The sequence below is a fragment of the Phalacrocorax carbo genome, chromosome 5 (assembly GCF_963921805.1).
Source record: "Phalacrocorax carbo chromosome 5, bPhaCar2.1, whole genome shotgun sequence".
Classification (NCBI taxonomy): domain Eukaryota; kingdom Metazoa; phylum Chordata; class Aves; order Suliformes; family Phalacrocoracidae; genus Phalacrocorax; species Phalacrocorax carbo.
The window spans coordinates 8,111,740-8,139,526 of record NC_087517.1 but is presented as its reverse complement, the minus strand read 5'-3'; the positions used below and the strand labels follow the sequence as shown (position 1 = coordinate 8,139,526).

The following is a 27,787-nucleotide window of genomic DNA, read 5'->3' as shown; positions in this document are numbered from 1 at the left end:
GACATTTCGGAGGGCTATGTGTTTTTCTGAAGGGAAGACAGAAGGCTGCAGTTCTTTACCCCAAAGCAGTAAGAGACAGAAGCTAGGACATTTCATTCCAACACGTTACCACGTAGGCTGTGTCACTACCTGAGAGTTTGAGGCTTAATGATAGTCATGTAAAAGTAACATTTGGTAGCACAGCGGACGGGGCTGGACACTTTTCAGTGGTGCCCAATGGCAGGCCAAGGGGCAATGGGCACAAGTTGGAACACAGGAAGTTCTACCTGAACATGAGAAAAAACTTCTTTCCTGTGCGGGTGCCAGAGCAGTGGCACAGGCTGCCCAGGGAGGTTGTGGAGTCCCTTCCCTGGAGACATTCAAACCACACCTGGACGTGTTCCTGTGCCCCCTGCTCTGGGTGAGCCTGCTCAAGCAGGGGGTGGGACGGGATGATCTCCAGAGGTCCCTTCCAACCATTCTATGATTCTGTGATTATTTAAAGGTCAAATAGGAACAGGCAAAAAGTTTAGAAAGCAATCTTGATTCTTAAAGGTAGATGAAGTGTACCGTGGGAGCAGTTCAGGTAAGTGCCTGTTCAATATAACATGAGCATATGCATCTTCCCTGTGTATTGGAGAATAACTGACCTGCTGGCACTATTGATCAGGAAGGACAAAAGGCATCACTTGACAGCTTTAATTCTGCCTTTTCAGCACCAAATTCCTGAGAAATACTACCTGTACAAGTTAGTTATTGCTTATATAGGTGTGATTATCATATACACCCTATACGCTTGAGATGCAAGAATCCCTGTGCAATTCTTAAGCACTCCTGCCACTTGAGAGAGGAGTACCTTTGCCTAGATGTTTGCTACTACCAGTCCCAGGAAAAGAATGACAAGTGCAGCACGCTTCTCAGAATTATGACATTTTTCTTGAAGAAAAGTGACTTCAAATATACTGAAGACCCTTCCACCTTCTCTCCACAGCCTCCGTTCCCAGTTCTTGCTCTTTCCAACACCTCAATTAGCACTTCCAAGTATTTTAGCCCTTTAAACAGAAGTTCTTTTGTACTGATGCCCCCCCTACAACTTACTTTAAATCTGCAAGGATCAGAAAGGTGGCTGAGCATGGGAGGATCACACTTTCCAGGTGGTAAATGGCACATCAGTGATGTGGGGCCCCCTCACAGTCAAGCCCCACAGACCTGGCTCTAGCTTGTCATCTCAACCCCATTGCCACCTCCTACAGATAAGACTTAAGGCTCACTCTTTTGGGAGAAGAACTTAAAATCTTCTGGGAGCCTGAGATTTAACAGATGTCACATAACCAGTGGCACTCATGCCAGGACACTGTGATTCAGTTTTAAAGAGGAAGGAGGTGCTAAATCCTAAGAACCGTTAACCAATTCCAGAACTAGATCATGCATCATCACCTGCATCATCAGGAAGGTTTATTAACTCTTTTATCTGTCAGAGCTCCTTAAGTTCGAGCTGCACACGACAGCTTCTGCCTGCTCAGTCCTGCTGCCGTGCGTAATGCATGAGGCAATAAACAGGGATCGCCTGAAGTAACTGAGGTTGAAGCGACTGCAGCCGAAAGGCACCAGCAGTACACCCGCTCCTCACCCAGCCAAGAACCTGCCGCTCGAACCGCAAAACACGCCCCAACAACCTCTACAGCACACGCACGCGTGACGGAACGGGTTTATCCCCTCCGCGTCATCGGCCCGCCGAGCCGCAGCCAATCAGCGCCGGCGACCGGCCACTGACAAATGAGTGCGGACGCGGGACATCACTTCCGGGTGCTACAGCGTCCCCTAGGGGCCGGAGGGAGTCGTTACTCCCCGCGTCACGTGCCGCCGGAGCCGTGGCCGCCCGCCGCCGCCCCGCAGGCCACGTGACACCCGCTAACCCCCCAACCTCTCCGCGGCCGCTCTGGCCGCACCGCCGCTCTCTATGGCCGCGCCTGCAACTCTCGCGAGAGCGACGGCGGCGGCGGAGGGCGGCGGGGCGGGGCCGGGCGGGGCGGCGGCGGGAGGGGGAGGAAGTGTCATGGCGGCGGTGACGGCGGCGGCGGGCTCAGGCGCGGGTTCCTCGGCGCGGGGAGGCGGCGGTGGCGGCTCCTCCTCGACGGCATCGCGCTGGTTCTTCAGCCGCGAGCAGCTGGAGAACACGCCCTCGCGGCGCTGCGGGGTGGAGGCCGACAAGGAGCTCTCGTACCGGCAGCAGGCGGCCAACCTCATCCAGGATATGGGCCAGCGCCTCAACGTGTATCCCGGCGGGGCGGCGGGGACGGGCGGCGGGCGGGAGCGGGCTGAGGGAGCCGAGGGGTCGGGCGCCGGGCCGGGCCGGGGCGGGCGGCAGTGCGCTGAGGGAGCCGAGGGGTCGGGTGGCGGGCCGGGCCGGGGCTGGCGGCAGCGCGCTGAGGGGGGCGAGGGGCCGGGGCTGGCGGCAGCGCGCTGAGGGGGGCGAGGGGCCGGGGCTGGCGGCAGCGCGCTGAGGGGGGCGAGGGGCCGGGGCTGGCGGCAGCGCGCTGAGGGGGGCGACGGGCCGGGGCTGGCGGCAGCGCGCTGAGGGGGGCGACGGGCCGGGGCTGGCGGCAGCGCGCTGAGGGGGGCGACGGGCCGGGGCTGGCGGCAGCGGGCGGTGGGAGTCCGTCCCCACCCGTGTGGTAACCCGCCCTGGGGCTCTTCCCGCTCCCCGGCGGGATGGAGCCGCGGCACAGAGCGGGAGGAGGAGCCTCCCGCAGCCCCCGCTTCGCCGCCTTTGTCGGCGTGTGAGAGAGGGGCCGGGTGTCGGCGGGGCTCCGGGCGGCGGGGGCTCCCCGGGGCGCCCACCCGGCCTTGTGGCCGCGTTTGTGCCGGCTTAGACACTTCCAAAGTAGGTCCTGGCTGCTTGCGGAGTCGCTTCCGTTGAAGCGGGCGTCTCCCCTTAGCCCTTCTTTAATTTAAGAAAAAAGGAGGTCAGAGTTAAGAGGGAAAGCTCAAATCCCCAACCGGAACGCTTGAATTGGAGCAACACAAAAGCACTTGAGGCCGTATTTCAGCGTGTGCCGCCCACTTTCATTCAGTGGGTGAGATGTGGCTGGTCTGGTGCAGGAACCTCCACGTCGCCTGTGAGCAGACAGGAAAGATACGTGTTAATATGGGCTAAGTACCTGTCAATATCAGTAAAGTTCTGAAGTGTCACGTCCTTAATTCGTTTTCACCCTGAAGACAATGTGTTGAAAGCAATGAAAGCACATCGCTTTCGGTTGTTGTAAACAATTTTCTCAATGTATAGTGTTTCCTTAATTTAATCTTCCAGATCTCAGCTTACGATAAATACTGCAATTGTTTACATGCACAGGTTTTATATGCATCATTCCTTCACAAAATTTAATCGAAATGTAAGTATGGCTTTATAGGCGGTAACAATATGCCCACAATTTTGGCGGTCTGACTGACAAGTGTTATGTTCTTGTGCTGGATTGTAAAGTTTGGTCTGTTTGCAGGAATCCTGGCGTCCTATCAGTAATTTAGAAGCAATAACGATATTTCTTTTCAACTTTGAATCATTTTAATTAGCAGCAATTAGATTTTTATCTTCTACCATCAAAATTTTAAAAAATAGGCACCATTAGCAAATGCATTTCAGATGTGTGAAGGTTGCATTTAGATGTCTCGAATCCGGCTGGTGCTTATGTGCCATGGTTTGAAAGGCTGATGTGTAGGAGCACACGTTTTTCTTAATGAAGTCAGCGGTAGTGCTAGCATGGTGCGCCTGACAATTAGAATATGGCTCTGCGTGTATCCATATGGATTATGTATCTGTTCTTAAAAACAGTGTAAATTCATTTAACTAGTCTAGTCTTAAGCGGCTTGATAAGTCATAATAGACAAGAAAAATCTTTAAATCTGACAAGGAAATACTTGCTCTCTGGTTTCAAGTAATGAACTGAGTATGCTGAATCTGAATACAGAATATGTTCTGAATAACTGAATTCTTTTGTTTAAGTACTCTCTGTAATTGAGTGATTTTTTCTAACAGGTGTGGAACTGGAGATCCCAACCTGAAAATTTTAATCCTTTTTTATGTCCAGTATTGGAGGCAATAGTTAGAAAAACAGTAATATTCTAGGTATTTGACTGGTTGGTGGTTGTTTGTTTTTTTTTTTTTTAAGGACTTTGCATCAGTATCTTATCACAGCTTTGCAAAAACAGTTAATAATGGTGGTGGCGTATCACGAATTGGCAAGGACGAGTTTTTTCAGATCTTGGCTTTTCATGACAAAATAAACAGATTGAGAGGGTGACAGATGTTACAGTCTAGACCAGAGCAGTCCTTGGTCTACCAAGGGGTGGAATCTCACAAACCTTGCAGTGTCTCAAATTTCTGCTTCAGTTGGGTTGGGTAAAAGCAGGTTACAGTGTTGGCCAACTCTTTTGTCTGGCATGAAGTTGTTTATCTTTGCTGGCTGTGCAGGTGGACATGTCGTGGTGTTCCAGCAAGAAATACCTGCTAGTTTCTAAGTACGTTTCAGAAGTAACTTAATTATTTTTGTGCAAACTTGCAGCATGCTTGTTACCAAAACTGTAGCGTTACAGGTCCTTATGCAATAAAAGCTTAGAGTATTTTATGTATGACCTGAGCTAGGTATGCATAAGCCTGAAACACTTTAACAGGAAGAAATGCATAGTGCAGGGCTTGTCTGTGTAGTGATAGAGAGCTACATATTGAATGGATATATACATAAATCAAAATGTAAACAGTTTTCTAGTTTTAGAGCAAGAATAGCGCAGGTGAGAAGCAAGTTCCAGGAAGCTTTGTGACGGAATGTGCCCTTTGAAAGTGTTTCTGTACTATATGAAGCGAAGGCAATAAAACAGTTGTTCCGTTTTTCTCCCCTTGGCATGCCTGCCCACGGAGCAGTAACCTGTAGCTGGTGGAAGAGCGGCTGGTGAGGCATCCAGAGTTTTCTGTGACTGTGGATGGTTTGTGGACTTGATAAACTGGGCAGAGCTGCTTAGAATGGAGAGGTCACTCTGCGTAGAGCTGCTGTAGCTGGGGCTTGTGTTTAATACATCGCTTGCTGGATTAGTGTTTGTACTGTCATCTGGTAATCTAGGATAGGTTTAGGTAGTGAGAGGCTCTTTAGCTGCTGTCTTTGGGTTTTCACCAGACACTGGAAAATACCAGTCACTTGGAACTGGAAGCACAGTAGTGCTTGGATATATGGTGCCCTTGTTATGAAAACTATGCCTTAAGTTATATATATGAATCTTAAAATTCACAAATAAGCTATGTAAGGGCTGAATATAATGGACACTGCAACTGTTACGGGGCGGGGGGAGTGTATTGTTCAGTTAATTCTCAGGTAATAGTGTTCAAATAAGAGAGGCAAGTGTGCTGCAAGTTAGTACTTAGTAATATTGATTCCTGCTGAATCACTTTCTGTTGTTCTTGATGAGCATAAGGCCAGGCAGCAGCTTTGTGTGCGCACCGATGGGCAAATGCATTTTCTTACTTATTTTCCTATAGGGTAAAGGGGGCGGTGTCCAAGTGTATGTGAGTCACTTCTAAAATACTCCCAAACCATCTGGCAGGCGCTCTGTAGAGCAAGCAAAAGCCAAGGACTGTAATAAATACTTAATCTCAAATCTCCAGAGTACTTGGCAAGCTAAAAAAATGTAACAATATTTATCCACTGCAAGAAACTAACCCTCAGAAATGAAACAGTAAGGTAGTAGCAGTCTTGAAACTAAGACCTAGCTAAAATTTTCTATGGTATATGGAGTATATCTCAAGTATTGTTGTGTGCATGTAGCAATGTTTAGCCATGGCAAGAAGGAATCTGAAGGCTGGGGCTAGAAAATTAGATGGCCATTAGTCAGAATGCCTCATGATGTCCTGCTGAAAAAATGTAGCCTTTGTTTTCTTGCTTTATTGGTAGGTTGATGTTTTTAGTCAAGTAATAAACACTTGCATATTTATTGCTATGTATAATTGCTGGTTTATACAAATACACATCCTCTGTGTAAGTCACATGCACTTCATTGTATATAAACAGGTATTCTAGTGGAAGCTCATTTACTGAATAGCTGTTGTCTTAATTCTTTTTTTTTTTTTCCCCTTTCAATAGAAGTTACTGCTAAACAATATGTCAGGCTTTCAAGATTGAGTCAACTGTGAATAGTAAACGGATTTCCCAACAGTGTCCTCAATCTGTAGAGCCGCAGGGGTGGCATGGATCCGTTAATGTAGTCTCCATTCATTTTGAATGTATTACGTTTACTGCTCCGATGACCAAATATCCTTGTTTTTGCACAGTTACTGTGGGTTAGCAAGTCACTTTTGAATTGCTATGGATTATCTACAAAGTACGTACATTTAGGTGCAAAGAAGATGATGTTGAGGTTTTGATGTTGCAATCAAAGCAGGTTAAGACCTTGCAAGGTTGCTGTGCCCCAGTAACAGGGTGGAAACTTGCTTTACCCTGGTAGCCAGAATGGGGTACCCTGACTACTAATTTTCCCTAGCCATGCAAATGACGTTTCAGGAACTACTATGAATCTCCTCAGCAGCAGTACAAATTATTCCTTCTACATTACTGTTGACCAGGACATAGTAACATAAAGTTAGTCAGTTCTAATATCAGGGTGGGGAGGGAACTTGCTGGCTCTTCATAGGAAATACTAGCCTGACTATTATACTTTAAAATATCTTGAAAATTAAAATTCTTCTGGAAATCCCGTTCCTGTAGTACTTGGTGTGTTTGATATTACTATATAGCGAATACCTCTTTTAGAGGTTTATTCTTCAGTACATGGTGATTTTAAGAACACAGAAGGGGGAAAAATCCTTGGTATGCTGGAAACGAGGGGTAAGGAATCTGAATGATAGCTGTATTTTTAAATATAATCCTTACATGCCATGTGGCATACCAGAAGCAGTTGAAAATATACTCGATGATGTCAAGGGGTTTTCTGTGTGACATGCACAGTGGCTGAAGAAGGCTGCAGGAAGAATTTTTTCCCTAAAGTGAGTGAGTTGTGTGGAGGGATTTTTTTGTTTCCCAGTCCTCTGTTCCCTTCCTGTCTCTTGTCCCCTGTCCAAATTGCAGTATTAAACTGTTAACTTCAGTTATGAAAGTTTTAAGAACTTTGCATAATATGCACCAAGCTTTAGCGAGGCTGTTTTGGGCACTTCATTTCTGTTTTAATCTTGCAGTTTAACATACTGCTGTGTTTTTGCAATGTGAGCTCCTGCTTATGATGATAAAAACCAAACTTGTAACTCTGTGTGTGTTCACGCTTGAAACACCTCTTCATAGACTGGAACCGCTTTATGTCTTAAGCTAATTTGTATCAAGTCTAAACATATACTAATATTGGCATTAAAAGGGAGAGGAGTTCTCAGAAAACTATGTGCATGCTGCAGATGTATTCTGAGACTATCCCGAATGCCTTCATTGTAGCATCACTGTTTTTTTCCAATATGTCTTGTACTTTTTCAGTGAAGAAGGACTTGTACCACATTTACCAATAAAACTAGCTGCATAATGCTCTTGGACTGTGCTAATAAGGCTCTTACATTTGGGTTTTTCTATTTCAGCGGGACTTTGTTTCTGAGAATCTCAGCTAGTACAAAAATGGGATTTCATTTCATAAATCAGATGTCTCCTTGTGAAGATATTTCTTAAAGTCTTAAAGCATTTTGGGTACGTGGTAGATAACTTGTTTGAATTATTTTGTTTTATAGCAAATGAAGATTTATAGGAAGCTTACAGCTTTGTCAAGTCTGTGTCTTTAATTTTGCTTTTTTGTTCTACTTCGCTTTTTCTGCCATTTTTGAGAACTGGAAATGAACGCAAGCATTTGAGTAACTTTGCCGGTTATACACTTCGCAGGGTGTGTTGTCTTCACTGAAGAATGTGTGCATGCTGGGTCTGAATTTTTATTAGGATGTCTATTTTCCTGAATAAATACCAAGGTTAGACAAAAATACTGACCTGCTCTAAACTGGGAATGAGAGCCCTAGTCCCAGACAAGACAGAGACCTGAAATTCTTTGACCAGAAGCCAATACTTTCTTTTAAGGAAGTAAATAATTGGGGTGTACCTAGATTTCTGATGAACCAGAGTTAAATGCCAGTTAATCAGTTTGGCTTAAATCAGCCTCCAGAACTGTGTTTTATGTAAGGTCTTGGAGATCAGGAATTGTGTGGAGACTTCTTGGTCAGAACTGATCTTTTTCAGTACATTAGAAGATGTCCTGAAGTCAGCATGATGAAGAAGGTGCTTTTTTGGAGTGAAGTAAAACTTGACTGCAGTCAGACATAGAATAATGGCGAAAATTTGCTGATTATTTTATTGGTGACTTGGTTCGAAGAATGTCTCTGTGAAATGTAGATATTTTCAGTCACGGTAATTGTTGGAAATTGATTTTTTCAGAAAGGTAAATTGTGAAGATTCCATCAATGTGCAACTATACCCACAAACTATGTAGAAAGAGACCTTGTGTTAGGATATATTTGAATTAAACTTGTACACAAAGCTAGAAAAGCTGTAAGGTCTGAATGCGGGTACTTGGGGATAAGCGTGTGATGCTTGGTGGGGATGGTAAGGCTAGAGGGAGGGGGGGAACAGCAGGGAGCAACAGTTCATTGCTCACAGTGCAGTTGCTTTTGTTCTTCATCAGCCCAGCAGTAAGGCACTGCTACAGGTTCCTGACTATCTGTTTGGTTTGTTTAAATTTTTTTTTTTTTAAAGGGGGTGGGGGAGGGGAATTGTGTGATCCTGGATACAAGCTTCTTGTAAAGAAAGCAGGTTTTTTGTCTCTGTTGGGGAAGAATTTGCTCCCTGTGACTTGTTTTGGGTGGTTTGGTTTTTTTTCTAGAATACTAGATTTCTTTGTGGCACATTTCTATGCGTCAAAGGGTACCGCCTTCCCAGGGTGTCAGTTTTCCTCAAGTCTGCACTTAAGAGTTTTACGTAAGATCCAAGTGGACATTTCAAAGTGGTTGAAGGAGGCACAAAATACTCCCTCGATACACTGTAAAGCTCCTGAAATGTCATAGGTAGTCACTTAGATGTTCGATTCTGATTAGTTTGTTGCGATTTTTACTATATTGTCAATTTCATACCAAATGTTTTATTTTGACATAACAAAGGGCTACCTGTTAACCAAAAAACCTCCTCCCTTTAGGGGGAACTGGCTGCCATTCACTTCATTCAGCCTATTTCTGCTTGGGCATTGAATGAGAAATCCAATACCTGCACTGCTTGCACCATGCATTAATTAAATGTTCAACTAGCAGCTGTTTCAGTCTCTGAATAAATGCTTTATAGTGGCTTAATTTTAACCAATTTAATCTGCTAATGTCTACATGAAGATTGCTGCTGCTGTTTTAATTCATGTTTGTCGTGGCCAGCATTGCATACAAAGAGGACCCTGATTCTTTTAAGTAACTTATGGTCTGTACATAGGTATGTCAGTCATTCTAGCTGATAACTACCACTAAAACTCTTATTTCATAGCTAACTCCTAGGTGATCCTGAACTGCAAATGGGTGCTTTGCTGCTAGCTTATGACACCTGGGGTCTTATGAAAAACTTCATCTGTAAACATGATTTATAGTCTTTACTGACATTTGGTGTAACTGCTGTTTTGTGAATCCTTGTACTTTGTTCACTAGATACTGCTGGGTATATAGAAAAGTTTGGAAGAGTCAGCTTTTATGTATACAACCTGTGTTTATATAACAAGCTGTTTTCCTTAAAGTTCTCTGCAAAGTTTCTTGCATTTTAGGAGAATCAAATGCTAGCAGAACTTGTCAGCAGCTGTTTTGACTTTTACTGAAAAGATGGTGTAATGGCTCACTACTGCGCAGGAAATCGGATGAACTTTCTCACAAAGTATATTTAAATTGAAAGAGCCTGTTCTAGTGTGACTAAATCTTCTGGACCCAATCTATTCTTTTTATGTCAAACTAGAATTAGCTTGACCTCAGACTTCTTACTCACAAATGCATTTGTTACTCCTTCCGTATGCCGCTGAGGGGATTAAATCAGTTATAAAATAAAACATGATGAGTTATTTTTGTTGCCTTGCATGGTTTCAGAACTGTTTAAAATCTTTTCTAACTACCAGTTTAGACTCTCCCTAAAAATTAAAGTCCTACTTGTAAAAAAGTTTAAAAATACATGTATGTTTTTCTTCTTCAGATAATATCTCCTACAGCATTGTTTTTGGCTGCAAAAGTGGAAGAACAGCCACGGAAACTCGAACATGTTATTAAAGTAGCACATGCCTGTCTTCATCCTCAAGAGCCACAACTGGATACAAAGAGTGATGTAGGTGGAAGTCGTGGTTTTAAAGATAATCACATGACGCTTCATCTAATGATCTCTTACGTTGTCTTTGCTGGATTATCGCTGTCTGCAAACTAGAAAAACTTTTGTTTTTACACCATTTAAGCCTTTTGTATTACTTAATATAACTTATTAAAAGCTCAAATATTTGTGTGATGAAATTTGAAGAAATTGATCCATCTTGAACTTGCATTATTTTTAAGACTTCTGCATGCAGAGTAGAAGACCAGACTAGATGTTAAATAAGAGGTTTCATGCGTGGTTCCATAAATCACACGGTTTGCGCAGAGAGGAGCTCAGGGCACTGTGTGTTTTCTTCAACCAGAGGCTCACTGTGCGCTGTTGTCCGTGTTCTGTTTTAAAGGATGCAGTACAGCTGGCAGCTGCTGCCTCTGCTATACACTGGCCTTCCTTTCATTTGCCAGAGTTCGTACAGGTTCCATCTACTTTATAGTTCATGTTTTCTTTCCTGAGATAAGTCTTCCTGAAACCAAACATACAAGGAAGTATGGTGGAAGTGCACCAGACTTGTTCAGCTTGAAGGTCAGGCTGAGCTAGTTATACCCTGCTGGACCTCAGCTGACGTGTAAAAGTGAGCACCTTTGCTGTGCTCCCAGTTCTTGGAATGACTTGTGGAGGAATGTGTGTGTGTGTGTGTATATATATATATGTGTGCTTGAGCCCACAAGCTTAAGCTAGCTTAACCCAGGCCAGCTGAGTATCTCCAGCTGTATTTTAAAGTACCTGTAAAATGGATTACCTGCCTAGAGATATTTGAGTTGATTTGTACTGGCAAGCCTTTGTCATTCTTACAGCATCCCCTCTTCCCAAAAATGCTTTGCTGGAGTAGATTATATGAGATCCAGACTAAGTAAATCTACTGTGAAAGATGGTTAGGCTGGTATAACTGAATTTGCAGTAATGCTTATACTGGTAGAAGAAAGTATTACTACAGTGACATGTTTAGAGTTGTCAGTTCTGACTGACTTGGGTAGTGGTCTTAACTTGTTGCTAGTACCAGTATTAAAATTGGAAGCGTATAATTAAAATTTTGAGACAATAGATAGCTACGTCTTGACCTGTTCGCTTATTTGTTTCAGGCATACCTTCAGCAAGCCCAAGAGCTGGTTATACTTGAAACAATAATGCTTCAAACTTTAGGTATGTCTTTCTAAGTATCTCCTGTGCAGCCAACCTACCATGAAGAAGTAAAGGGACCCAAGTAACTGCATTTTTTTGATGTGCTATTGGGACACTAGAATTTTACTGGTTTTGTATACAACTTCTGACTTGTGAATTTAGTTTTGTATTAGCAGTTCTGTTGTGTTCAATTTGGAGGGAAAAAAAAAGCATATCTATACATGTGAAATAGATGTTTCTGACAGTTTGATGGGGTAGAAATGTATATCTTTCCAAACAGATTTTACCCCAAATTAGTAACTAGGCTGATATTCATGTAAGGTAATGTTTTATACTGTGCATGTGTTCTGAGGCAGTTGGGAAGAGCTTTATACCAAGTGCTCCTCCCCATTTTGCCTTTCAATAGAAGAACATTCTGTAACTGAGCAGGGATACTATCTCTGAACATCACGAGTCATAGTGTAACCATTTAATGGATTCAGGTGATTCCAAAATTTGAAACAGAATGTTCTGATAAGAAACTTTTTTGACTTTAAAGTAACATAGAGAAAATTACAGCTAGCAGGCCTGAGAACACTGACTTACTCAGATATTCTTAAATACCACTTTGAGTATACTGTTTCTTTTTAAAAAAAGTTAACAGTAGTGACCTAATTCTTAAAATGGCATCATAAACAAAGAAAGGATTCTTAAGTCATGGACCTACAAATTGACTTAACATGTAATTTCGTAGGTGCAACATGTTTACATCCCAGAAATCAATAAATAAAGTGCGCGTGCACACATTTGTATTTCTGTGTCAGTAATACAGCTTTTACTGACTTATTGAAGTACTAGAAACTGTTCAGATAGGTTCAACTTTAAAAATACAGTAACTTCCCAAGTAAATATATATCTTTACGACTTGAGTTACTGAAGGAATGTTTTACCAATGGATCTTGAAGTGGCTACACCGTCTACTGTTCCAGAACATGAAAAAGTGTGGAATAAAAGGCAGTTAAACAATGTTGAGCTTCAGTGCAAAGGTTTAGCAAGTGTTTTAGGTCTGTGGGGAAATGAAAGGGATTGGGGGTTTGTATTTGACAGATGGAAACTTATAGTTCTAAAACGTATTCTTAACTCTTCAGGTTTTGAGATTACCATTGAACATCCGCACACAGATGTTGTGAAATGTACGCAATTAGTGAGAGGTCAGTGACTTTTAACTGCTTCTGTAAGTCCTTTTTTACCTTTCTAGTAAAATTTGACAGGGATGTTATTTGTCTAATGTTATCCACAGAGTTTGTTTAAAGCTAATTACCAAAAGCTTGATCTTAACTTTTAGAGTCTGCTAAAGAGTCCAGTTCTCTGTCCTTCATCACGTTTTGCTTGCTTATTACCTTTGATTTTAATAATGTCTGTTCTGTGTTTTCTTAAATACAGAAGCAGTTAGTAGTTGAAAACTGAATAGCCAATGACTTAGTATTGTTCTGGGCTGATTTCACTCTGAAGTAAAGTTTAGTCTGCATATTGGTTGATGGCTAATCCTGGCTGCCTGCCTAGCAGATAGAGTGCATAGCAGGTCTGCTATCACATGTGACTACTTCAATATGTGACTAGTTCTTTTTCTGGAGCAGGGTGTAGTTATTTGTTTTGGATGATAGCACAAAACCCCAAACCTTTTGTTCAACGATCGTGTCCTCTAACTTGTGTGCAGCTCGTTAATGTGACTCTAGCTAGAAGCTTGGTGTGTTCTTTAGTATTTTTGGTTGAATCTTGGCACACCTTTAGTTCTTATATTCGTTTCCTTTGGAGCTGTAAAGAGAGGAAAAAATCCTCTCATAAGATGGAGGATGAAAAAATTAGGTATCAGTTGTAAAAGCACCTAAAATAAGCTTTTCACCCTAATTATGTTCCTCAATTAAAAACTATTTGGAAACAATTAGACCATGGTTGTTATACTGTAGTCATCAGCTGTTGCTGCACTGAAAAATGCAAAGTTAAGTGCTTCAAAATTATTTGGGTTTTTTTCCCTATAAAATATAGGAAAGTTAGGTGCAACTTAATCATGTTAACTAGATCTGTGTTGTAGTAACTCTAGAATTAAAGTTGATCTTTGAAAGGGAAGTCTCTCTCTCCTTTTAAAGTAGCTTACTGGTATAGTGTCTTCAGAGTTTGATTCTAGTATGACTGGTGCTGTGTGTAACTTATTTGCATATAAAGTAGCTTTATTGCTTTTGTTGCTGTAAGATAATTATTCCTTGCTTTCCGTCCAGATTTGGTTGTGACTTGGTGCATAACTCTAATTGCACCTGACATCTCCATAGTCTGCATCGGTAGCTCTGTAGGATTTTGCTTTGGATTTTCTTAGCTGTTGGTAAATATAAACGTGAGCATGTATGTCACTGTCTTGCGTGAACCCCAGCACTTCTGCTTAGTACCTGGGGCTGTGGGGAAGGGTGGCAGGCAGTATTGAGCTGCATCAGGATTTCCGCATTAGCCAGTGTATTTGACTTGAGCCTAGAAGATGAAAGGCATGCTGCTATGCAAGCTTTATTTCTGTTAGTCAAGGGTAGATACCACTCTAAGACAGTTCAGCTTTTCCTGTGTATTTTGTATGCTACTTTTGTGTACTGACAAAATTCATACCTTGAAGGTACGTGCTACTTTTTAAGATTTGATATTTTAAAGCTAGTATTTAACGTCAGCACAGCTTAGCAAAACACTTAGAATTCAAAATTATACTAAGTCTTAAAATCTGAAGGCTCCAGTGAGGGCTGAAAATCCATGTACCTGAGGGACTGGTACAAAGTGCATGTAATACATCTGATGCTTGAAAACCGCTCACTGGAGTAGGTGTATTCCTTAGTATGCCTGTATGCAAATGGATTCCTGTCAGCATATGCCCCTCCTAGGGGTGGTATAGGCTGTGAACACAAGGTTTGAGTACTCATGTTAAAAAAAAAAAAAAAAATCCATAAATTAAAAACATTGAGCATGAAATCTGTAGTCATGCATGCAATTCAAGCAAGTAGAGAATAATTGCCATGGAACATTAGGCTTATGTATTGAGTGAATAAAGAGCTGGGCTTTTGGGCAGAGTGATACGTACTGAAAGATCCAGCGGTATAATTTTAGTTCTCTCTTTCAACATTTATTTACTGGACAGTGTGTTGTTTTAATGTGAATAGGTGCAACACTTAGATATCAAGTCCTGAGGCTTTCAAAATATATCTAAGACTTGTCAGTGTTAAGCCTTTAGTGCTAAAGAGATTGACTGAGAACTTAAAGAAATACAAGGTTGCTTCATCCAGTTCTGGTAATGTGTCATCTTGGACAAAAAGCACTATTTCAGAAGGCAGAGAGATACCTTTTTACTAAAGGCCATTAGCTTATCCAAGGCTATTATGATTAAAACTTTCAACTGTATGTTTGGGGGAGAATGAAGGGAGGAATATGATGTGGCTGACTATTTAAGTATTAAAAGAGAGGCAACAAAGTTAGCTGAGGTATGCAAGTGTACTTAAGGTTTTGGCTTAGCGTGTGTGCACTGAATTGCCGTGTGGTGAGAAGATGCCCTGGTCGCTAAAACTTCTGCTGGCTGAACTTAATTAAGTGGCTAAGAGGATGGCTGGTTTTCTGTATCACTTTTTGTTGTCGTGCATCTAGGGTAATGTGCTTTATGCTGTTGCTGTTACGTGCATTAACCTGTAAGCTACCCCCTATGAAAACAAAATGAAAGAAACCAACCCTCAGGTTTTGTTGATGATGCTCAAAAGATTCAGCAAAGTCCTTGTCAGAAGACTGTCTAGTCTAGTGGTGGCATGCCAGCATCGATTGCTGAAAGCCAAAGCTGAACGAGTAAGTGAGAATTGGTGCAAATACATGTAATTGCTTCAATGTACAACTAAAACAAAAGTTGAATTCTTCATCTCAAAGATCGAAAGCCTTTCTGCAAAGTAGTATTAGACAACACAGATCATTGTAGATAAGGGGTGACTGGATAGTAATGTAATAGTTATGTAACGACTTACGATGTTCAGGCATAAGGTATCTAATTATTCCTTCTGGTTTTCAAAGATTCCTGGGTTCATGAAATTGTTCCATCTTTACAGTTTGGTCAGTATAGTAAACAAGGAAAATGGTGTAGGCTCAGTCTTTTTTCTGCACCATTCTTCCTCAGTGTCAAGAGACTGAGAAGAGGAGACAGGACCATCATTCCTTAGGATCCCACAGATCCTCTAAGGAATCTGGAGGCAGTGGATCTGTGAAGGCCTGTCAGCAAGCTTCAGTGCCCATTCCAAGGATGCTCCAGTACTGAAGAGAGAAGAAAAGAAAAAAGAAACCAAAAACTGTTCCTGGTGTCAAACTACCTTACTGGCTTGAATGCTAGTCAAATGACCAGCACTGAGACTGCCCTAGTGCTGAGACCATAGATTTGTGACGTGGTCCTCTTAAGCTCTGGTGCAAAATCGGTCTGTTCCCAGCCTGCTTCTGGTGGAACTTGAAGGGGAGGAATCTATCCTCACCTCCATCTTGGGAAGTCTTCGATCATTCCTTTTTCTGTGTTGGTACACAACCTTCTTTTGGAACTGAAGATTGGATCCCAAGGATTTCTAGGATTGTTCTCGCTGCTCTACGGGTTATCAGGTATCTTGAACACCCATGATCCTTACTAATCTTGTGGAAATTGCACTGTCAAATTCTTCATACATACTATAGTATCTGCGTGCACAGCTACCATTGGTTAAATTGGGCCAATAAAGACAAGGCGGCAGAAGAGGAGATGAATCTGAATGAGTCTGCTTTTTCAGAGGGTGTTCTGATGAGGAAAATATAAATCTTAGTCTACTAAGTGGAGTGGAAAGGTCTTAAACACCAGCTGTACTCCAGCACTGCTACAAGCAGCTTTGACATTCTGAACTTTCACCTCAGGCTTTTACAGGCCTGTTCCCAGGGTTTAAATACTTTCAAGAATGTAAAGCCACCAGGACTGCTCAGCCCTGAATGCCTCCTCCAGCCCTTTCCAGATACAACGGGCATCCACCAGCATAGCTCCATTCACAGCCCATGCCTTTTTTCTTTTGCTCAGAAGGACTCCAGCAAGCTTTCTCTCTTCTGATGTTGACTTATCTGCGGCCTCCTCTTTCTGGGGAGCGCTCACATATGTTGTCAGGGTCCTAGGCACAGCCAGCTACCACCCTTCTAAGGGTGACTTGACAGTCACGTTTTCATGATTATCTCAAAATCCAAGATAACCTAGTGTTGAAGAAAAGACTTGGATATCTTGGAATTGCAACCAGTTGAATTGTGTGGCTATGCCCAGTAAAAAGCATTTTGGTTTCGAGTTGGGAATTCCTTGGAGCCAGTAGCGTTTTGAAAGGTATATCAGGCAGCAAGTTCTGTTTCAAAGACATGACGACTGCTTTAATAATCCCCTGCCTTAGGTTGCTTCTGCAGCAGTGAGACAGGGTAGGGGTTTTAAATCTCTCCTGACTTATAAAATATAAAACTGATTATTAACGGTGGCATCATTGTCATCAGTCCTGTGACTTGTGAGTTACAAGAGAATAGCTCTGCTGGCTTGTTGTAGCCTCTGCTTCAAGATTATTTTAATTTGGAGATGCGCTTTCCATGGCTACAGAGGAAATAAAACACCAAAATACAGGAAGCAAAACTTGTTAGCTTTAATTTTAGCTATGGATACTGCTAAATCAAAGCTGTCCTAAATGTAAGAGAAGAGTTTGGGATGGATATTTTTGGCTGTGCCTTGCGTTACCATAGGCTTTAGCTGTGATCTGAAATTGCTTGCTGGTTTTGGCAGTGATGATGATTTAGCTGTAAATAAATTTAAAAGCTGCTATGCTGCTTGTAGTATAGGCAAGGTATGTAGCACATGAATTTTGGATTGAGGCTAAAATGTGTGTTTCAAGATGTGATTCTTTTCTTCCAGGTATCTGTTTTGATTTACTCAACTTTCAAGCTGATGTTAAATAGAAGTTTTCTGGCATCTGCTTTTCTTCCTTGTTCAAAAGGGACATTTCAGTGAGAGTAGAGATGCTTCTTGGTCCGGTCCCTTAATTCACACGTGTTGTAACTTTACAGAATATAGAAATCATTGAAGATCCTTTAAACATTACTTTGATGAAAAAATGAAGAGCAAGACATCCATTTCAGTCTTACTCAACCATTCTGTATTTTCATTTGTTTTGTTATGATAGTCTCATTTCACTTGTTCTTTTTTGGTAATACTACCTTTTTTTTTTTGATGGGAGGGAAGGGAAAGGTTGAACTCCATGGTTACCTGGCGTGCAACTACCATTATAGTTTGCAAACTAAGTACTATAGCGTAACACTGTCACATTGTCAGTTCACCTTTTAGATTGTTATGGATGAGTAGGATTTGTACGTGGGAACGGATCCTGTTACCTTGCTACTTACCAATTCTTCTCAGATTATGGCACTGCCCGGCTGCGTGGCATAGAGGCAAATCTGATTTATACTCCTTGGCAATTGTTAGAAGTCCAGTTAAATCATGTTTTTTAAAAAATAAATTTTAAAGCCATTGCAGTCTTTCTCAAACTTTGTGGAAAGATGATTATTATTAAAATAAAAGTTTAACGATACTCCCTTTGACATAAGATTCAACAATACGCTTTCTGCAGGTAGCACTGATTTCAAGTGATAGTGTCAAAGTAAGAATTCAATGAAGGCTGCAGTCAATCTTCAGTTAAAACCATTGTGCCCAGCTATTCCATTATATGCATGTTACAGTAAGTTCTCTTACCTGAGTGAGGAGCGTTGGGGTTTCACTGGTAGGGGTCAGGGCTAGATGGCCGTAGCAGCCTAGGTTGTTAGCTTGTCACTTCTGGCACGTTGCAGTCTTGTGTGGTTTTTCATCCTGACTGTAACTAAAATGGAGTTATTTCCTATTGAAGCTCTGCCATAGGTTAGCAAATGTGGAACACAATGTTATGGGTACGGTGCTCTTAACTAGAGGGAGCAGAAAACTCATTTAATTTTTTTACCATGTAGCTCAGGAGCTTGCTGTCTTGTAGGGCTCTGTCTGGGAGAGGGATGCGGCTGTTTGTGGGGAGGTGCTGGGGGGTGGGCAGGAGGGGTGTTCTCTGACTGTCACGCCTGCTCCCCTCCAGGAGCAGAACTTGCACAGTGCTATGAATTGGCCTTTACCGACCGCCTCGCTGCAGTCCGAGGCGGTGCTAGGGATCATCTGTAAGCGAGGGTGGGAAGCAGGTGTGCCTTGAAGAGTGCGCGCTCTTGTGCGAGGCCTTTGCCGGGTAGATGAGCAAAGGGAACCTGTTCTGTGGGCTGTACAGGGGGTGGGTCAGTGAATGGAGTGACTGGTCCATCTCCAGTTACTGAACATGATGGCCTCGGAAAAGATTATTTTAAAGGCTAGTTAGCTAAATTCAGATCAGTTCTGTGGAAATGCCAGGTGGTGCTTTTGGAAGGCAAAACTGCTTTAGTTTTGGAATGAACCTGACAAGTTAGTGCAGATCTTTAATATCTCCATTTTTCTTTTCTTACAGCAAGCAAGGATTTGGCACAGACATCCTATTTCATGGCTACCAACAGGTTGTTATCCTGAACCTCTTTGTTGCACTGTTGTAGCACACTATAGCTTCCTTTACTGCAGGGCCCCCTACATGTGTCTTACCCTTGTTGCAACAGGAGACTGGGCCATCTACAGTGGTGGTACCTTCCCGTCTGCAGTGCGGTGTATTGTACAAGGGCCTGATGGCACAAAGGGGTTAAATGCACAATGAGAAGTGTAGTGGTGCTTTCTGATGACATTTTCTCGATTGTGAGTGCCTAAGTCTAAAATTGGTAGCCTGAATAGCAGCTAAAGATTACAAAGAGCTAAACTTAACCTAGAAATTCGAGCATCTTGGTAAGTACAAAACTATTTCTAGTTTACACTTGTAGTTAATGGCAGTTTTCTCTTAACTTTAGCTATATTGATCCAATCTTAACTTATAAAATTGTAGTGGGCCTAAGATCTTTTCAATTAGCTGATTTTTCTTTTCAGATACACTACTAGTAGTCCAATGTTCTTCCTGTTAGAAACGGCTCTTTAATCTTAATATAGAGTTTTAAAACTTAAGTACTTACAGCAATTTAAAGTTCTAGGATTCCAAATGGGGACTGTGTATACATAGTCTGCTGCAGAAAGACGGAATTCGAGAGCTGACTCCAGTCTTGATTTCTCAATTACTTCAACTTACCTCTTGCAAAACAACTTTGAGCTTTATTTAAGAGGATTACATTACATGTAGATAGCTTTTAAGCAATATCTGCTGGTTATTAGAACTATTCCAAAGAAGTATTTCTCTGTGGTTCCTTGATGGGCAAGGTTCTGTATTTGAAACAGCTGTTAAGAAAAGCTGTGATAAAGCAGAGAGACTGAACCAATGTCTTTGCGCTGCTGCTAGCTGGAAGCTGAAGGCGAGTTCACAAATACCACAAGTCCAGGCCTAGTGAAAGCTAAGCCCACAAGAAATTCACTTGGCCTCTGTGGAACTACTGGGTACCTTCTGCCAATGATCTCATTTGGAAACTGCTATATGCTTCTTACTGTAAAATTTTAATTGACCATATTATACTTCTTTCTTTTTAGTACTTAAGTACAGTAGAATAACTGGTAAATTTATTTACTATTCATCACACTTTTTATAGCAAAAGCAAATTAAACTTTTCTACGAGATAAACGCCCTGCCCTTTGTTTTCTTAAGGCAGTAAGCTATCGTACGAACTTAATCAGAAAAATGTTCCATGAACTAATGTTTAACTACTGTTGCTTGACAAGTTACCTTATCCTCTGTGTTAATGGTTGATTTGTTTGGGTTTTCTGTTTTACATGTTTGATTTCCTTTGGTTCCTCATTTCGAAATTTGTGCAACAGTCTTCACCTTACTACGTTCTGTCTTCAGTACAAGCCTACAGTGATAGCATGTGTGTGCATTCACTTGGCCTGCAAGTGGTCCAACTGGGAGATTCCAGTATCAACGGATGGAAAACACTGGTGGGAATACGTAGACCCTTCAGTTACTCTAGAATTACTAGATGGTAAGCAGTGCTGTCTTTTCACATCTTGAAATTCAGGGGTGTATTAACCTAAAAATGGGAGCACAGTACAGCAAAGGCATAGCGTTAAGACCAAATTAAGTCTCACTGACTTCACGTACTGGATCCTTGAGTGAGAGAAAGGTGTAGGAGAGGGGAGAACTTTGGAAGACAAACTTGGTTTTGAGACTGTCTTTAATTCATCATTATAGGCTGGGGCATCCACATACCTTTTGTAGGTGCAGGTGGGAATCTTGGTTTTAAGTGCTTTCCAGGACCAGGGAAGAGATGGAAATCTACCAGTGCAAATTCACATGGTCCTGATGGTTTTATGTACATCACTGGCCCAAGTTTATGGCTTCGCTGTCACTGAAACAACTTTTCTTAAGGCTATTGCCATGTTTATGAGGGTAGTTCTATGTTAACGATTTGGTATGGCTTATGACATCTCAAACTCCTTTCCAGAAGAAAGCATATACCTAGAAGTTTGCTATCTTTTGAAATAGTACTTAGGACAGTCAAGCCTGAATGTAAGGCATACGTATGCTACTGTAGTGGAAGCAGTAGCTTCTGGGCCTTTTGGACCGATGTGTTGGACTTCGCTATTAGTTCTAGAGTGAACCATATGTTTCTGAGTAGTGGCGGAGGCCTCCAGCCTTGCTGTAGCCCAGCATAGCTCCCCATGGCCTGCTTTTCTCCTCTTCTGAGCTTGTATTTCTTAACAGCAATATTATTTTTTCTTTAAAGTGAAAACTTGAGTAGATGTCATGCAAAGCACAGGACCAGAGTAAGCCTGAAACTGCAAGTTCAGATGCCTCTGCCTTAGTAGGGCTTCTTTAAGTTGTCTCTGTAGTTTCGGATACCACCCTGCCTTCCTTCTCACCTGGCTGTTGGGTTTGGGGGTTTAGTAAGCATGCATCATCCTGATTTTTAAAGTCCCCTGAGATGTCAGCTGTGAGCCTCACGGTGAACGCCAGCCAATTCTGCAAGCGTTGATGGAGCTGGGGTGTGTAACAGACTCGGGCAGACCAGACGGCTGAGGCAGTTTTGCACTTGGGAGCAGCTTAATTTGACGTGCTTGTGGAGTTCTGGAGAAGCCAGTTCTTCCAGACCTGCAAGAGATCTACTTCTGCATTCAAATTCTGACTGCACCTAATTATTTTTAGCTTGTTAGTAAAATTACATTTAAGTGGAAAGTATTTTTATTTGCAGCTGACAAGCATGGAGACCTGTGGTTCCTTGTGGACGTACTAACTGCAAGGATCTTTGAGCTTGTAACACAGCCAGCTACTTTGCCTTGAATGCAAATTAATCAAAGGCTGTTGTTTAAAACAGGGTGCTTCCAAGGATCTGATGGCTTATATTTTGTTCTGAGCTGTTGTTGGTTGTTCCTGAAGTTTGGTGGAATGACTGAAACAGGGACTTAGGAATTTCTACTTTAAAGGAAACTTAACTTCATACAGGAAATGCCCAAGCTGAATGGCAAGTATATTATTGTAGGAGCTATTGTTTGTACAGGTCCCTCTTGAAATTTCTGGTCTGACAAATCCAGATTCTGCAAGAGTCAAAACAAAACCTTAAATTCAAACCTTTTTTTTTTCCAGAATGTGTGTAGTGGTCAGAAGTCTGTCGTAATGAAATACTGCAGCTTTTTTTTGTTCAACACTTGTCTAACAAAATTCTTTATTCAATATAAATTCAAATCATGTGCAGCCTGTAGTCACTACTGCAAAAGCTGTATACTGTTAGTCTAGAAAAATGCTTAAGTTTAACCTGCTTATTACAGAACCAGATGTAAGAAATGGCTTTGGTTTTTTTTCTACCCAGAGCTAACTCATGAGTTTCTGCAGATACTGGAGAAAACGCCTAGCAGGCTCAAGAGAATTAGAAATTGGCGGGTAAGAAATTTTCCTCTAACAGTGTCTAGCAAAAAGAGGTGAACTTCTAGGAGAAATATGAACCGAGGGAAAAAGTTTAGTTGTATCTTATTTGCTCTTTGTTCCTGCAGCTGGGCTGGGAGGGGGTGAAACCTTGAGTCAGCTCTTATCCTCACCTTTGAGCTAAATGAGGATGTACTGTACAAGAGTTCTAAGCTGTGCATCTTTTCACTTCTTTCCTTTTTGCTTAGGCTAATCAGGCCGCTAAGAAACCTAAAGGTGATGGACAGGTATCCGAGAACTCGCTTCTTGGTTCATCTTTGGTCCAGAATTCCATTTTGGTGGATACAGTTACTGGTGTAGCTGCAAACACAAGTTTCCAGAAACAATCCACATTTCCTGCCCCGGTACCTCTGACCTCAGGAAGTATTTCTGTTCCAGACAGTCACGCACCTGAAAATTTGGCAATATTAGCTACGGGAATGCCAAGTACCTCATACAGTTTGGCATCGCACCAGGAATGGCCTCAGCATCAAGAACAAACACGGACAGAACAAATATATTCTCAAAAACCGGAGACGGTACCTGCCAGTCAGTACAACATGAACTTCCAGCCGGGGACGTCCGTACAGTTGCACTCTGCAGTACATCACAGACCTGACAAACTTGCTGAGCATTCTGCTGTCAAACAAGAGTATTCTCATAAGTCAGGAAGCAAACACCACGGACAAGTTGCCGCTCCTGTAATAATTCCTCAGAAAATGTCTTTGGATAAATACAGAGAGAAGCGCAAACTCGAAACCCTTGAACTGGATGTGAGAGAACACTACGTAGCAACCCCGGGCGAACAGCAGCATAAAAAACACATGCAGCCACAGGCAGCCAGCAGTTCTTCTGTCACATCTCCTATAAAAATGAAAATTCCTATCGCAAACACGGAAAAGCCTGAAAAACACTTGTCTGATAAGAAAGAAAAGGGTGGCTCGCTCAAACTCCGTATACCCATCCCGCCCACAGAGAAGGGTGCCAGTAAGGAGGAGCTGAAAATGAAAATTAAAGTGTCTTCCTCAGAAAGGCATAGCTCATCGGACGAGGGCAGCGGGAAGAGCAAGCATTCGAGTCCCCACATTAGCAAAGAGCATAAGGAAAAACACAAAGAACACTCTTTAAACCGCCACCACAGCTTGGGGCATAAGCACTCCCACTCGCACGGCGGTGGCAGCAGTAGTGGCGGCAGTAAGCATAGCACTGACGGAGTAACGCCGACTGCTTTGAGGAGTCCCGTTGGCCTGAGTAGTGATGGCAATTCCTCTAGTTCCGGCTCTTCGAGAAAGAAGTTGCACAGCAACGATGCTTCTCACAACCACCACTCCAAAATGAGCAAAAGTTCCAAAAGTTCAGGTAGTTCATCTAGTTCTTCCTCTGTTAAGCAGTATGTATCCTCTCACAGCTCTGTTTTTAACCTTCCCTTACCCCCTCCTCCCCCTGTCACATACCAGGTGGGCTACGGACATCTCAGCACCCTCGTGAAACTGGACAAGAAACCAGTGGAGAACGGTCCTGATGCCAATCACCAGTACAGTACAAACAGCCAGCATATGGACTACAAAGATACATTCGACATGCTGGATTCGCTGTTAAGTGCCCAAGGAATGAACATGTAGTCAATTCTTAGGTTGTTTTTCTTTACCTTTTTTTTTTAATTTAAGAATTGTTAGAATGGAAAACTTACTAATATAGCAGTAGCAACACCAGCTGTTGCTGCCGTGGTTTCAGTATATGTAAGTGCTGCTTTATCCTTCACTCTGAAAAGAAGAGGTATAGTAAACGAGTCTTTATCTCCACATACGATAGTGTTATAAATACTGTAATAGCATGGAAGGTGCACAAATCTCAGTATTTCTACAGCCGCAGCTAAGAACAGTAGAATGAGCGTCCGCTTCTAGGTGTATAGGATGCCTCGAGCATTGATTATTTATAATTTTGAATACTGCAGCCACAACTTTCCGTTGCATAGTTTTTGAATGAGTGTAATTGTTTTCTCGTGTATTTATACTGTATGTATGATTTGCATGTCTCAAAGATAAAGGGATTAAAAACAGTATACTGACAACTGTTTACAAGAAAGTGGAGAAAAATGTACATACATTTTTGTATGTTTAGATATTACCATAAATACTCAGGATTGGAGCTGCTTGTAAGTATAACAAAATACACATAACTTTATTTTATCTTGCCAGAGTCCATCAGTGATCCACACAAAGATGGCACTTTGTCTTGTTTATCTTTAAACTGTAGGCCTTATCGGAAGCCGCTTAAAAGGGACACTTCACTAGAGAAGGTACCTGGTACCGTGTAGGGTCGTCAACGGACAGTATTGCCAGAGGGGCAGGAAACGGGGTAGGCCTCTGCTCGTTCCTTATGGCCAGACCTCAGAAATGTCCCTAGTTGTCTGAAGGAAAAAGGAACTAAAATAAAAGTTTACATAATCTTTTGATGTGAAGTGCATTTAAATGTTTATTGGCTTGATGCAGTAAAATAGACACAGAGCTGTTAATAATGGTTATGTAGATTAATGTGACTTAACTGCAATTCATAACGGTCATTGTGGAAAATCATCTTTTTTAAAAAAAACCTCCATAATTTATTTTCATAGCAAACAGGGGTCACCGTTTCCATTACCATTTCAGAATAATACCCATGTTCTGAAATCCAAAAAGTGTACTTGTGTGTGATGCCATATTTCTTTTACAGGTGAATGCAGTCTGCACAGTAAATAAGAATAAAACTATTGATATCCCAACTTTATATTCCAACAATAAAATAGTTATCGTTGATTCTGCGCATTGTACTTGTCATTAGTTATCAAATTGGAAGATACTTGTTCTGTTTTTTCAGCTCTGTGGGGGTTAAAAAGGAAAAAATCAGTCTCCCCGTTAAACCACTAGCCTCCCTTTTATCTGCCCGCAAGTGTCCGTGCGATGGCTTGTGTGCTCTTCCCAGGGTGTTTTGCTCGCCAATGAAATGACGGGTGTGAACATTCTGGTGTTCTCAAAGCCAACACTACAGCTCAGCCACCTGGATAACAGTCACCTGACTTTCTGGGTTGTTACTCTCAAAACTCTTCACAAGCTCTGAAGTACCTCAGCACGAACTCAGTACATGGTAGCAACAGCCAGTTTTCAGTGACTTCTTTAACTTAGAAGTGAACATGATGTGAAGTAACCTTTTGCTAAGCCACCTCGTTCCCTTAGCGCTCATGTAACTCCCTAAGTCTCAGACGGTTAAGCTGAAGCTTAACCCTTTCAGTAACGTTACTTGCCTGTGCTTGGAAAGCTAAAACTGTTCAATACCGACCCGGTTGGTAGTTACTGTATGATGTAACTACAGGTATATCAATTACTATGTAATACTCTGTTTCCAGTAATGCAAACGCTTGTAATGACTTGAATTAAGTTTTATTTGAACTATGGATACTTTTTCTACACTTAAGGAATATTTAAACGGAAACCTGATCGCATTTTCTGCTAAATCTAAGCTTAAATCTTGGCCTGTGGACAAAATCCAAATCTGTCCTGTCTCTACCGACTTGGGTTATTTTTCTACATTCAGAATGTAACTCTTGTTACGCACTTCTGCACTCTTGAATATTTTCTATCCTTTTATAGTCTGTTTCCTTTCCATCTCAGCGCTACTCTTGAGTCTGATTTTTAACAATTGTACTCTGTGTTACGTGCTGTCCCAAACTAGAGCGTGGGCGGACAGATGAAATGGCAGTAAATTGTCTTAATTTTTCTTCAAAGCACTACAGTATTTTCTTTTTTATTCTTTTGTAGTTGTGCCATGAAATGCATCTTATACAGCTGCTCTGGATAAGCAATATATTGTACTGTAAATATAGCAATTGCTATCATAACTTGGAGTTAAAATGTCTGGATGGTAATTAGTGCCTGTCTAACAGAAACTGGAAAAGAGCATAGGTCTTCATCCTAAGGTGCTGTTTCAAAAGGACTATTTCATATTTTGATTCTGGGAAATTGTGAGATATCGTGGACAAAATTGTTGCTATGCTACACTGAGATCCAAACGGTGACTTTTGGTTTCTCTGTAAAGGATGTCCATAAAACTCATTGGTTTTGGTTTTTTATGTCATTGTAAATACGTGAAACTGTATCTGTCTTTTTGTGTCTGAGGCTCAATTCAAGGTGGTGATAGCAGGGGCTGAGAGGGAGGGAGAAGAGACACAAGGTGCCACTCACTTCCCCTGTCCGCAGCCCGCTGCGAGTTGGTGAATTGTGTGCATTGCAGCCTGGCTGCGGTGTTTGAGATGGATGAAAATTAATGGGATCAGCATCTGCCTCGCAAGCGAATGAATCAATGCAATAAAAGGCGAACAGACAACACTACTACTCTGTTCATCACTTTGATTACAGATTTTTTTTTGTTATAAATCTGAGTACATGCATTATGTAATTTGTAAAATGATTCTGTAGTGGAGACCTTGCTACAACACTATTAAAAATCTTCCCTTTTTGTGAGATATGAGGTTTGTAGAATAGTGAGATTCTTTCGTATGTTGAATCTTAATCTGTTCCTGATGGTGGGAGTGCTGAAGTAATGTATCTCACTGTGATCTGGTACTTCGGTATTTGCATAAATGGCAGTTCTGTATATTCTTTTGGCTAACTGTAAATATAAATGTTTCATAGTAGCATAGTTGAATTTTTGAGGTTCAGCCATTTGTGTGACATTAGAAAAAACAACTTTATTTCTAAGAACTTGTAAAAAAAAAAAAGTATTTTCAATAAAATTCCCTACCTCACCTCAATTGTGCAGAAATTATCCCATTTTCCTACGTTTAATTTTCCAACTTCATTTGTAAACACAAAGAAGATCCTGTTTCGGTTATTGGCAAAACGTTGCTGGTTTTCATCCAGTCAGTCAAACAGTGGAATGCTTGGCAGTCTCACCCCTGATTTGTTTCCTTCACTTCCTTTACATTATGGGGATCAGGTATTTGATACCTGAAAACGCTAGAAATTTTTGCCATCTTAAGCTGCTCCCTCACTCTACCCTGGGGTTGAGAGCCCTGTAATTTTGTTTGCATAGTGGCTGGCCATGCTTAATTTTTTTATTTATTTAATTGTTTTAGCAGCGGGGGGTGGTGGGGAAGGTGGGGGTGGCAAGAGCATACCAAGGATCTCTGCAAGACCTTAGGGGGAAAGGTTCCCAAGCCTTGCTTTGCAGTGAAGGGGACTGAGCAAACTTTGCTTTCTGTGATTGGGATGTGAACGCATGTTCCCATAATAAGTTCTGAAAATAAATAGCTTAAAGGACTTGGAAGTTATGCCAAACTGATCTAGCTAATTAATT

General features: G+C 41.9%; 1 protein-coding gene across 9 annotated transcripts; it reads left to right on the top strand.

Annotated features, from left to right (window-relative positions):
* The first annotated feature begins 1,892 nt into the window (after positions 1 to 1,892).
* Positions 1,893 to 27,242, top strand: CCNT2 (cyclin T2). Of its 9 annotated transcripts, XM_064451067.1 has the most exons (10): positions 2,002 to 2,253; positions 3,290 to 3,371; positions 10,188 to 10,316; positions 11,435 to 11,495; positions 12,602 to 12,664; positions 19,004 to 19,049; positions 20,377 to 20,540; positions 22,365 to 22,435; positions 22,666 to 23,815; positions 23,914 to 27,242. In XM_064451067.1, exons 1-10 carry the CDS (start codon positions 2,036 to 2,038, stop codon positions 23,976 to 23,978), a joined length of 2,049 nt encoding a protein of 682 aa, XP_064307137.1. In that variant the 5' UTR covers positions 2,002 to 2,035; the 3' UTR covers positions 23,979 to 27,242. The 9 variants fall into 9 exon arrangements, 8 of the variants coding, with proteins under 8 accessions (XP_064307137.1, XP_064307135.1, XP_064307138.1 ...); XM_064451065.1 differs by having other exon boundaries at positions 22,666 to 27,242; XM_064451068.1 differs by lacking the exon at positions 2,002 to 2,253 and adding an exon at positions 7,577 to 7,682 and having other exon boundaries at positions 2,599 to 3,371; positions 22,666 to 27,242.
* The last annotated feature ends 545 nt before the right edge of the window (positions 27,243 to 27,787 follow it).

Excerpts from the sequence above, each read along its gene's own strand:
- CCNT2 (XM_064451065.1), top strand. The coding sequence starts at position 2,036 with ATGGCGGCGGTGACGGCGGCGGCGGGCTCAGGCGCGGGTTCCTCGGCG. Across the intron at positions 20,541-22,364 it reads TACTCTAGAATTACTAGATG|AGCTAACTCATGAGTTTCTG; the intron begins GTAAGCAGTGCT and ends TTTTCTACCCAG. Across the intron at positions 22,436-22,665 it reads AGAGAATTAGAAATTGGCGG|GCTAATCAGGCCGCTAAGAA; the intron begins GTAAGAAATTTT and ends CTTTTTGCTTAG.